Source organism: Crocuta crocuta, unplaced genomic scaffold, assembly GCF_008692635.1.
Source record: "Crocuta crocuta isolate KB4526 unplaced genomic scaffold, BGI_CrCroc_1.0 scaffold197, whole genome shotgun sequence".
Taxonomy (NCBI): Eukaryota; Metazoa; Chordata; class Mammalia; order Carnivora; family Hyaenidae; genus Crocuta; species Crocuta crocuta.
The window spans coordinates 2,420,438-2,432,769 of NW_027532002.1; the positions used below are offsets into that span (position 1 = coordinate 2,420,438).

At 34.0% G+C, this 12,332-nt stretch overlaps 1 protein-coding gene across 1 annotated transcript in view; it reads left to right on the forward strand.

Annotated features, from left to right (window-relative positions):
* DPY19L2 (dpy-19 like 2) overlaps positions 1–12,332 on the forward strand; it is an 87,086-nt gene that overhangs the window by 13,577 nt on the left and 61,177 nt on the right. The window contains 2 exon segments of the mRNA XM_077775332.1: positions 6,348–6,468; positions 8,662–8,755. Coding sequence (XP_077631458.1) covers positions 6,348–6,468; positions 8,662–8,755 — 215 coding nt within the window.

Genomic DNA, 12,332 nt, shown 5'->3' on the forward strand with positions numbered 1-12,332 from the left:
CAAGTGCTTCTCAGGTTTTTTCCTCCTACTGAGGTGTAATGAGATGGCTAGAAGGGGCTGAAATTGGGTATTTCCCTGCTTCCCTGTGTGTTAGGCTCTGGTAAAACCCTAGCAGGTTAGGCTGTAGTAGAATAATTTCTACTGAGACAGGCTTTGTTAAGAAAAACACAGTGCTCTGGTCCTTTTTCCACTCCCCCTGCCTGGGGTGGGAGGAGATTTTTCTCTGATATTCACTGTTGAGCTCCTAGAAGGAAAACTCATAAATGTGCTGGCACTACCCCTATTACTGGGTCTCCCTCGAGTTTTTGATTCTCAGACTTGTTGACCCTGTGCCTCCAGCAATTTATCAATTACAGTTTAGTTTTTCCTACTCTCCAACTGGTTTTGGAGGTTTTCGCTCTGAGTTTCTGTTCCACTAAGTTGTGATTCTCTCAATTTATCAATTCTCCAATTTGGGGAGCAAGAGTTTGCCTTGTGATCTAACTTCTCTTATGCATCTAAGAAGAATTGCTGACTTTTTCCGTTTGTTCAACTTTTTACTTGTTAGGATGAAATAGCAACTTATAAGCTTCTTAGATGCTGGACTTGGAAACTTTGTATTTCATTTTTATTCAATTTAATGTATGTNTGTGTGTGTGTGTGTGTGTTTGTTGGTTTCCCTTGAGACTTCCTGTTTGATCCGTGGATGTTTTAGAAGTGACTTTTTTAGTTTCCAAGTGTTGGCAGATTTCCTTTTTATCTTTCTGCTACTGATTTGTGGTTTCAAGTCATTGTTTAGAGAACACACTTTGTATCATTTTGATTCTTTTAAATTTGTTCAGGTTTGTTTTATGGCCTGGAATATGGTCCTTTTGATGTATATTCTGTGGGCAGTTGAAAAAAACATGCATTGTGTTATTATTGGGTGAAGTATTTTATAAATATTGATTAGATGCTGTTGGGTGATGGTGGTGGTGATATTTTCTAAGTGCTTGCTGACTCTGTCTAGTTCATCTATCCATTGCTGAGAGATGCTGAAGGCTCCAACTGTAATTGTGGATTCATGTATTTCTCCTTTTAAGTCTATCAGTTATTTTTTATATATTTTACAGCAGTGTGTGAAGTACATATGCATTTAGGACTGCTATGTCTTTTTGTTGGATTTTTATTATTACATAATAACCCTACCCCCTTTGCTTATAAATTATTTGCTCTGAACTCTACTTTTCCTGATACACATAGTTACTTTTTTCTTTTGAAAAATGTGTACATAGCATCTATTTTCATACTTCTACTTTCAGTCTGCCTTTCTCATATTTGAAGTGAGTTTCTTGTAGTTATGTTTTTTAATCTGTCAATCTAATGGTTTTTCATTGTTGTATTTTACCACTTACATTTAATGTAATTATTAATTTGTTTCAGCTTGAGTCTGTTATTTTTTGTTTTCTGTTTGTCCCTGGTTTTTCATTTCCCTGTTTTCTTTTTTTGTCTTCCTATAGGTTATTTGAAGATTTAAAAATTATATTTTGATTTGTCTATACTTCTTGAATATATCTCCTTATGTAGCTTTTTTAGTGGTTGTTGTAGATATTGTATTACATATAGGTAACTTATTACAGTCTATTGCTGTTATCATTTTACTAGTTCAAATAGTGCATAAACCTTACCTCCTTTTACATCTCTTTACCCTTCTCCCTTTATAAAATCATTATCTTAAATAATTCCTCTATGTACATTTAAAACTACATCAGACCGTACTAGATGTTTGTTTTAACCTTCAAACTTATTTTTTCATAAAAACTTCAGAAGGGAAATCTATTTTATTTTACTCTAAAAAATATTCCCACCTTGGGCACCTGGGTGGCTCAGTTGGTTAAGTGTCTAACTTTGGTTCAGGTCATAACCTCACAGTTCATGGGTTTAAGGCCCACACTGGGCTCTGTGCTGACAGCCAGCATCAGATTCAATTCTGTTTTTCCCTCTCTCTGCCCCTCCCCCATGCTCACTCTCTCTCTTTCTCTCTTGAAAATAAATAAACATAAAAAATATTTTTTTTAATTCCTTCCTTCCTGATATTCCAAGATGTCTTCTTTTAGGGTAAGTCTGCTAGCAACAATTTTCCTAGTTTTTTTTTTTTTCCAACTTCATATTGAGCTCCCTTTAATTCTTAAAGGCTATTTTTTTGCTAGATCTAAGATTCTAGATTGACAGCTTTTTTCTTTCAGCATTTGGTAAATGTGCCACTTCATTCTGGCCCTTCATGGTTTCTGATGAGAAATCTGTTGTCAGTTGAATTGTTTTTTTCCTTTAGGTAAGATTTTTTTTTTCTTTCTCGTTGCTTTCAATATTTTTCTTTTTCAGTTTTCACAAGTGTTCAAAAGTGTGATGTGTCTTAGTGTGGATTTCTTGGGTTTTATCCTGTTTTTTGTTTGCTCAGCTTTGGTTTCCTCTTTTCAAGATTCAGTGATAACAAGATTTGTTATAGTCCAAGAGGTCTGTAGAGAACCTTATTTTTTCAGTCTGTTTTTTTTTTTCTGTTGTTCAGATTGAGCAGTTTCTATTGTTTTATCTGCCAGTTCACTGATTGTTTTCCTCTATCCCCTTCATTCTGCTGTTAAGCCCAACTATTGAGCTTTAATTTTGGTTATTATATTTGTCACTTCTGAAATTTTTTGTTTCTTTCATATTTTCTATCTTTTTTGTTAAACTTTCAATTTCTTTACTAAGACCTTCTGGATTTTTATTTGTTTCAACACATTCATAATTTCTCATTGGAGCCATGTTGTTACTGCCAGATAGGTATGGAAGTCCATATTCCTTCCCTGGCCTTTGTTAATCCCAAGGTGGGCATATTCCTCATTGAAGGGTTCAGAATCTGACTAACTCTGTGATCTCTACAGACAACATAATGTGGATGGCCTTGTTACGCCTGGGTAGTAATGAAAGCCCTGACTCTTCACTAGTCCCCCTCTGACATTACCCCACTGTGAAAGGGAAGGATGACTTATTGCTGGTTAGAGTACCATGGTTTATACTGATACCATGGAGATAGAGAACTTCCTACGTGGTTTCTTCTTACAACATCCCAGTGGGTAAGTTGGGGTGACCTGAGAAAGCCTAGAGAAGGTTGAAGTCTCTAATTCCCAATTTGACCTTTGTTGGTGGGAGTGGGACCACATGTTTTTATTATTGTTGTTTTCTGTGGCATTTGGTTGAGAGTTATTATTGTCTATAAAATTTTTATGTATTCCTAGACCTCTGCTTTCCTGGCATTTTAGCTAGAGAGAAAGTCTTTGGTTGTCTTTTTTGTGTCTTTACCTATTGGTGTTTTTGTTGACAAGATCTTTAACACCAATTCTGAGAAAATGAGACAAAAAGAAAGTCCTGGAAACTCATCACTATTTTGTGCCTTAGGTCATCAACCCTAAAATCCTTGGCTAGTTTGCCTTTTCTCTGCCTTTCAAAGTTTTCTTACATTTGATTTATATAATTTCCAAGAGTTTTAGTCTCACTTAGTGAAATAGGAAAAGGTACATCTGCTCCATCTTCCCCAAAACAGAAATTCATAGTATTTAAATATTTATGTACTGTTTTTTCATTTTTGTTCTGTTAAAGTTATTTTCTAATTTCCCATATTTTTTTTGACCCATTGGATATTTGGTATTGGATTGTTTAATTTCCAATTACTTGGGAATTTCCCAGATTTATTTATTTATTTGCCTTTCTTCCTTCTTTTTTCTTTCTTTCTTTCTTTCTTTCTTTCTTTCTTTCTTTCTTTCTTTCTTTCTTTCTTTCTTCTTTTTTGTTTTCTATAAGTACTTTTCAATGTAATTTGCAATAGTAAAAATTGTATAGTGTGGACTTGTCTGAGATCTAAGATGAAAGAAACAGTTTTCTGTACCAGCTTTATCTACTTCCCAGCTTACTCTTCAGAGACACTCTTATTTCCTGTGGTTATTTGTGTAACTATAGCATAAATGCAAAAATCAAAAGACAGCCTGTTTCTTGAATCTTCCACTTTAGTTAATGTTGACTTACTCTGTATGTAAGATGAGGATTTAACTTACTACACTAGCTCCCTTTCTTCCAGTGTTTGATAATTATTTTTACCTTTTTGGTTATATTTAGAACCTCATATAGTAAAATCTGTTTCTTATTCCATTAATATTCCAATATCATTCCAATATTTCCAGTTAGCTAATTTTTTTCTTTTTATTCATTCAAAGATATTTATTGAATAATTGGCAGTTTTCAGTTTCCTTGAAGTATCCATGATAATAACATAAACTTGATAGCATTATAAAAGATGAGGCAACAAGGAGTCATTCAATCTCATTGTTGCATAGATACAACGTGGAGGTCTAGATGCTCACAGCCTTGGACTTCCATACTTTTGTATTCATAAGGAGATTAATTTCTCACCTAAAGCTGAGAGTGTTAAGTTTGGAACAATGTGTTTTAAAAAGGCAAAGCATTTGGGGCACCTGGGTGGCTCAGTCAATTGAACATCTGACTTCGGCTCAGGTCATGATCTCACTGTTCCCAAGTTCGACCCCCTGCACAGCTCAGAGCCTGGAGCCTTTTTTAAATTCTGTGCCTCCCTCTCTCTTTTAATCTGCCCTTTCCCCACTTGCACTCTGTCTCTCAAAAATAAATAAACATTAAAAAAAATTTTAAGGCAGATCATTTAATACTTAACTATATGCCAGTGTGTAATTTCTAATTTCCCATTACTCTTGCAAGATGTTTATCATTAACGTCATTTTAGAGATAAGGTAGCTGAGGTTCAGAGGTTGGAGGATTGGTTACTTCAAACCATTAAAACCATGACTTACAGAATCAGAATTGGAGTTTAATTCTGACTTTCAAGCAATGCTTTCCTATTATATCAAGCTACCTTCCAGAAAGGAATATAGTTTTAGATTTAGCACATACGTTTAATGTAATAAGTTTTTGTACATGGATGATAAATACCTAAGAATATACATTATAATTTTTTGCATAAGGCCAGTTTTATAAAAGTAAGTGATAAAATAGTAAATCTATATATTTTTTGTACATGGAAAGATGTTGATGATGTTTGGTGATGCATATTACATTAGCATCTTAGATAATATTTTATAATACTGAATGACTCTAGCTATGTATCTGTTTTTATACACCAAGGAGGAGACTGGAGGGATGATCACCAAAATACTAAAAATAGAGCTAAGTGGTTTTTACTTTCACTTTGAACGCTTAATTTTTTTATTTCTTTTCCCAATGGTCTTATATTATTTTTCCCAAATCTATAAAATAATTATTTTTAAATCTCCCAGGCATGAGCATTTTGTTTGCTGTTTTCCTGTTGTTCTTTTCCCTTGTCTTTAAATTTCACAAAGTGGATTGCAGATTCAGAAGAATTGGTTAATTAAATCTGCTTGGTTAAAGTTTATTTTATTTTGGGGCGCCTGGGTGTCTTAGTCGGTTAAGCGTCCAACTTTCGCTTAGCTCGTGATCTCGCGGTTCTTGGGTTTGAGCCCCGCGTCGGGCTCTGTGCTGACTGCCAGCTCAGAGCCTGGAGCCTGTTTCAGAGTCTGTGATTCCCTCTCTCTCTTACCCTCCCCTGCTCACGCTGTCTCTCTCTCTCTCTCCTAGAAATAAAATAAAACATTAAAAAAAAGTTTATTTTATTTTGTTTTATTTTGTTTTGTTTTATTTTATTTTAGAGAGAGAGACAGAGACAGAGACAGAGTGTGAGTGGGGGAAAGGCAAAAAGAGAGGGAGACACAGATCTGAAGCAGGCTTCCAGCTCTGAACTGTCAGCACAGAGCCTGACGTGGGGCTCAAACTCCCAAACTGTGAGATCATGACCTGAGCCAAAGTCGGACACTTAACCAACTGAGCCACCCAGGTGCCCCTGCTTGATTAAAGTTTTAATGGGCACAGGAGCTATTATTCCATATGCAGTTGTTTTATATTTTGTAGACTTTGAAGAAAATAAATTCAATAAATGAAATGTTATGAAATATTCCTGTAAAACATTGTATTTGGCTACTAATTACCACTATATTTTAATTATATACTATTATGCTTGATTTTACAGCTACTGTTATTTATGTTGTAGAATTGATTACACGGACATATTACAGAGATATTAATCATAGGATACATTTTTGTAGATGTGCATTAATTAGTAATATACAGCTTTAGTTTATTATGTGTATATATATAATTTTAAAATGATTGTTTTCCAAATAAAATGACTTAAATTTGTCAAAAGTTTATAATGTCAAAGGAAACCATCATGAAATAGTATTTTGGAAAAATTTTTCTTATGAAGATAAGATATTTTCCCCCATCATCTCTTTTTGTTTTTGTCTTTGTAGGTGATTATAGCCTTCTGGTATCGCATATTTATGGGAATACTGAATTTATTTGGGTTAGAAGCTAAGACCTGCTGGAATGTCACCAGAATAGAACCTTTAAATGAAGTTCAAAGTTGTGAAGGCATGTTTCTTTCTAAATGCTACATGTTGTCATTCATATTTACAAAAATGTTTTATGGTTTTGTGACTCATTTTAAGAATTATGAACTACTGTGATTGATAATTTTTCTTTATAACACTGTAGAGCTGATTAAAAGAGTATTTGCCCTTTAAGGTGATTTTCTGAAAGACTGTGTACCTACTAATATGAGTATCAATTTGGCATTTGAGTATTAATATGCCCCAATATAAGACAATCCTGAATTTCAGTTAGTCTTCCCTTTCATAATAAAAAGATTTTTAAAAATTTTGGGGGCAGTTTGAATATATCAAATTCGGGAATATAGAGTGAAAACAAATATCTACCTGTAATAGTTTATGTAAAAATCTAGTTATGCAAGCATACTTAAAAATCAAAATACAATTAATAGATTGCTTTAGAAATACTGTTTTCTATTCTCACAGTTCATGAATCGTTCTAACCGAACTCTCTGTATACATTTTCTTCATTGGCACCTTTGTCAAAGAACCCCTTTTGGAGTCTTGTTTCCCAAGATCTGTCACTGTCACTTCTATTTAACATATTTGCAGTTTAGCACTTTTACAATCTAAGAACTTTATTCAAAGTCACATATATCTACTCGCATAATATTTACACAGGGTTTTTTTTATTCACATTCTCTGCAACATGACTACTTATGGTATTTTATAAATATATTTTTTAGATTTGTTTATATAACAGTTAATTCTTGGAATATTTACTAAGTCTGTATTTCTGTATTTCCCTTACATTTTTCTAATTTTCTCAGCTGACCTTTATAGCATCTAAAATAGCATTGATAGAAGATATATGAGGGGTAATTAGACTTTACTCTTATAGGAAGTAAAGGAATCAAGAAAATGTTTCTTAAAAAGAGAAACTTTGTGTGTGTGTGTGTGTGTGTGTGTGTGTCCTCACCACATCTTCTTNGGAACCTTACCCTCATAGAGTTTACACATAAGAGGGGTGTTAGTGGCTACAACTGTGATAGATATTGTAAATAAGAAAATAAGGCTGCTGAGGTTAGGAGTAAAAGAGAAGTGTTTCAAGATTAGGGACCAGAATATTTAGAAGTCCTGAGGCAAGAGAGAACTGAAAGAAGGCTAGACTTCTGGGAGCAGAGAAAGAAAGAAGAAAAAATGGTGTGAAATGATGCTGGGAGTGTAAGCAAGGAGCAGAAAACAAAAAGCCACTTGTTTGTTAAGGATTTTGTATTTTATTCATTGAAGAATGTTAGCAGATTAACATTTTAAAAACATTATTTTGACAGTTACATGGAAAATATATTAGTAAAGGACAAAAGTGGGTTTAGTAAGACCAGAAGGAGACTATTGAGCCCTCAGCAAGTGATTGCAGGAAAGATAACTGGGAAATGCAGACATTTGGGGGATTTTGGAAGTAGGATTGGCAAGATTAGGTAATCTGTTGTTGGGGAAGGGGAAAATGAATGAAATCCTGTAACACTGGTTTCTGGCTGAGTAATCGAGTTTCTTAGACTGGTAAAAAACTTTTTAAAAGTAGCAGGTTTTGGGGGCACCTGGGTGACTCAGTTGGTTAAGCATCTGACTTCGGCTCAGGTCATGATCTCCCCGCTCTTCAGTTCGAGCCCTGCATCAGGCTCTGTGCTGACAGCTCAGAGCCTGGAGCCTGCTTCAGTTTCTCNTGTCTCTCTCTCTCAAAAATAAACATTAAAAAATTTTTTAAGTAGCAGATTTGAATTGCTATATTAGTTTGAGGTACCTGGGAGACCTTAAAGTGAAGATGTCAAGTGCCTATCAGCCTAGATACATATAGGAAGAAGAAAGTTGCAAAGGATAAAAATAATGCAGTAGGTTTTCTCCTTTAATGCGTCAAGTGACTTTACAGAGAATTCTAGATACTGAACAATGGCAGCATCACCTAAACAAAATGATGCACCACCAACTAATCATTGTGTCTAATAAAACTTCATTAGGGGAAAGTATAAATGTAACTACATTAAAGTATAAAATATAAATATAGCAATACCTCATGAAAGGGGAAAGTTCTTACGTAACTTAAGTTGAGCAGCAATCTGAAAAGCAAATGTTTTCAGCAAGTTCTGAACACTTGATTACAAAGCACTGAGATAGTTATGCCCAATTTTTTTATAGTCATTCATTCATGAAGTACTGAATAATCTGTGTCTTTTTAAAGGATTAGGAGACCCTGCTTGCTTTTATGTTGCTGTAATTTTTATTTTAAATGGAGTAATGATGGGATTGTTCTTCATGTATGGTGCATACCTGAGGTAAGAAGATTACTGTATTACTAGATCTTTCAGTGGGCTTATAAAGACTGGCTGACATTTTCTGATTAAATGAAAAGGATAATTATGAGATTAATTGATTAATAATAGGTAATTTTAAACATTTTTTTCCAAAAACTTAGTTAATATCATGCAACCAGAAACTACAGCTGTCACTTTTAAAGCTCTCTCTTTTATCCTTCTGCATTTTTTAAGACAAATTAAGGTTCCTTAAAGCCTTTAATGAGAATACCAGTAGGCCATATGTCAAATTATTATAACATTAGAGGAATCTTTGGTTGGCATTAGTGACTGATTAATTTTAATGTCTGCACATATGAAATTAAGAAAGTATAAAAGAAAACATGTATCACTGTAGCAGACACTTACATTTGACAGCCTATGTTTCTCGTTAACGGTACCACAGTTTAGTTTAGGGTAGCAGTGTGTCCAGTCTCAGGTGATAGGCTGAAGTTGATTACGACAGTTATGTCTTCTGCTTCCCACTCTCCATTGCTTCTTGTGTTAGGCAAATAAGTTACTTTTTTCAGTGAAAAAATATGGTGAAATTATTCTTGTTCATACCTAGGAAAGCATTTGTCTTTCTGACAAAAGGATAGATTTCAACGTCCTTTCCTCTATCTTCTGCTTTTAAACTTGAGTGTGATGTGAGGAGCTGCTGCAGTCATCTTGTGACCAGGAGGGAAAGGCCATAGATATAGCACCAAATCTGCCCTAACATCCTTGTTCTGCTGAACCACACCTTTCTTTCATTTTTTTTTAGTTAAAAGACATAAGCATCCATGTTGTTTAAGCCACTTTTGTTAGGTTTTGTTTCCTACAGCAAAATACATTCCTAACTGATGATCAGCTTTCTTTATAAGGTGATTCTTGCGTGTAAAGTTAAAAATCTAGGAGCACCTGGGTGGCTCAGTCGGTTGGGTGTCACAGTTTGTGAGTTCAGTCCCCATGTCAGGCTCTGTGCTGAGTCTTTGGATTCTTTGTCTCCCTCTGTCTCTGTCCCTCCCCCGCTAACGTTCTGTCTTTCTCTCTGCCAAAAATATACAAACATTAAAAAAGATATAATGTTAAAAATCTAGATCTAATCTTGCAGTAAGCATTGCATTTTCCTAGGGTTTATGTCTATGTAGAGATTAATATATACACACTTGGTGTTTTAGAAAATTTTCAGCATAAAAATACTAGCATAGTACAAATAAAAAATTGTGACATAGTCAACATACTGGGTGTCCTATCCAGCTAAGAAATGGTAGTAGTAAGTATAAGGAATTGGAAAACTTGAAAAAAAGAAACAAGTATCTGTCCTTCCATGTAGATCACATGATTTTATGTAGAAATCCAAAAAAATCTATGGGTAAAATATTAAAATAATAAAAAATTACAATGTTTCTGAATACAAAAATTAACACAAAGACATTGTAAACCCGTACTTTGATTTTTTAAGTGAAAATTTAAAAAGATGCCATTTAGAAAATCATTGAAAGCATGGAAAGCATGAAAACATTGAAAGCATTAATTAATCTGACAAGAGATATATATGACCTTTTTGGGAAGATTGTACTTTGTTGGGAGGCTATTAGGAAGATCTAAATAACTAGAGATAAATCATGGGTTAGAAGACAATATTAAAATGATAGAGTTATTCCAATTGATTTATAGATTCAGTGCATTCCCAATTTTGTTTTCATTGGTAAGCTGATTTTTAAATTATTCAGAAATGCAAAGGACCTAAAATTAAATAGTGGAGACATTCTTGAAGAAGATAGGAGGACTTGCTTTAGTAATCATTTCTGTATTATAAATCTGATGTAAATAAGGCAATGTGATTGTGGCATGGGTATAAGCAGGTAGATCAGTGAAGTAAAGTAGGTCTCAGACCTTAAACACTTGGCTGATTTAAAGACACTTGATATATGATAGAATGGATATTGTCCATCAGTAGGTAAGGACCATAAGGTCAGCTTCTCAACACATGGTCCTGAAATCACTGGAAGATCATAAGGAACAAGGAGAAGTTAAACTGTATGAAAATTAAGTCGTAGTTATATTAAAAAACATGAAAGAAAAATTATAAAATGCTTAGAATGAATATCAGTAACTTGGGATAAGAAAAGATTTCTTTAAACAAGGAACAAAAGTTTAGCCATGAAGAAGAAAACTAATATATTTGATGGGAAGAATTAAATTCCTCAAGGCATTACAGAATGAAAAAATAATCCCCAAACTGGGAAAAGATATTGCGAAGCATATACCCAACATAGTACCCAGACATTGCAATTATTAATTGGATAACTATTTATTGAATGCCTACTGTGCCCAGAAGTACTACTCTAGATGCCAAGAATACAAAACAACCTCTGTCCTCTTGGAATTTATGTCCTGGAGGGTAGACAAGACTCAGAAGATAGCTCAATAGAAAAGTGCACAAAATGCTTATGATGAGACATACACCAGAAGAATTCCAACACATGTACAGTTGGCTACCATAATTAGTTTTCAGAAAAATACAGATTTTATCCGCAAGGATATTTCACATCTACTAGATTGGCAAAAGGAAATTTTTTCCAAGGCAGGTGGACATAAAAATTAGTACAACTTTTTTGGAAAAACAGTGTGCATTAATTTAGTAAAGTTGAAAGTGTAGATACTTTCTAACTCTTCACCTGTAAATACAGGGAACAAACTTGGTGGTCGCCACTAAAGAGGGGGATGGGGAATAAGTAAAATAGGTGAAGGAGAATGGGAGATACAGGCTTCCAGTTATGAAATGAAAAAGTCACAAGGAGAAAAGGCACAGCATTAGGAATATAGTCAATGGTATTGTAATAGTGTTGTATGGTGTCAGATCATAGCTACACATGTGAGCGTATCATAAGGGACAGAGACATTGAATCATTATGTTGTAGAACTGAAACTAATATAATTTTGTGCAAATTATACCTATATATATATAGATATATGTGTATACATATGCCTCAGGAACTTTTGCATGTATATACCAGAAAGTATGTATTGCACGTGTACACCAGCAGTATTGTTTGTAAGAGCTGAAAGCTGAAAACAACTCAAATGTCTATGAAACAGAGAAATGTATACATTACAGTTTATTAATAGTGAACTACTATGAAACATTGGGAATGAATGAGTTACAGCTACACGCATCAACATGGACAAATCCTACAAATGGAATGTTGAATGAATGAAGGCAAGCATAGAATTAAAGAAAGCCTGCATACTTCCATTTGTATAAAGTTTAAAAACAGATTAAAGTAAATCATAGTATGATCTGTGCATAGATCTGGTCATATTAATAATCATAAAAATCAGGATAGTGGCTTTTGAAGGGGTGTCAAGTGGGGACTCAGAGTGTGATCAATTTTCTATTTCAGTGATATATAGTGGTTGCAAGGATGTTCACTTTATAATTGTTCTAGAAACAAAATTTTATGTACTTTTTAATATATGCTTTATAGGAAAATATAAGCTCATCAGTATTTTGATGGGAAAGGATTACCGTTAGATTACATTGGCAGGCTTCAAAATGTTCTATTTTTGAAAT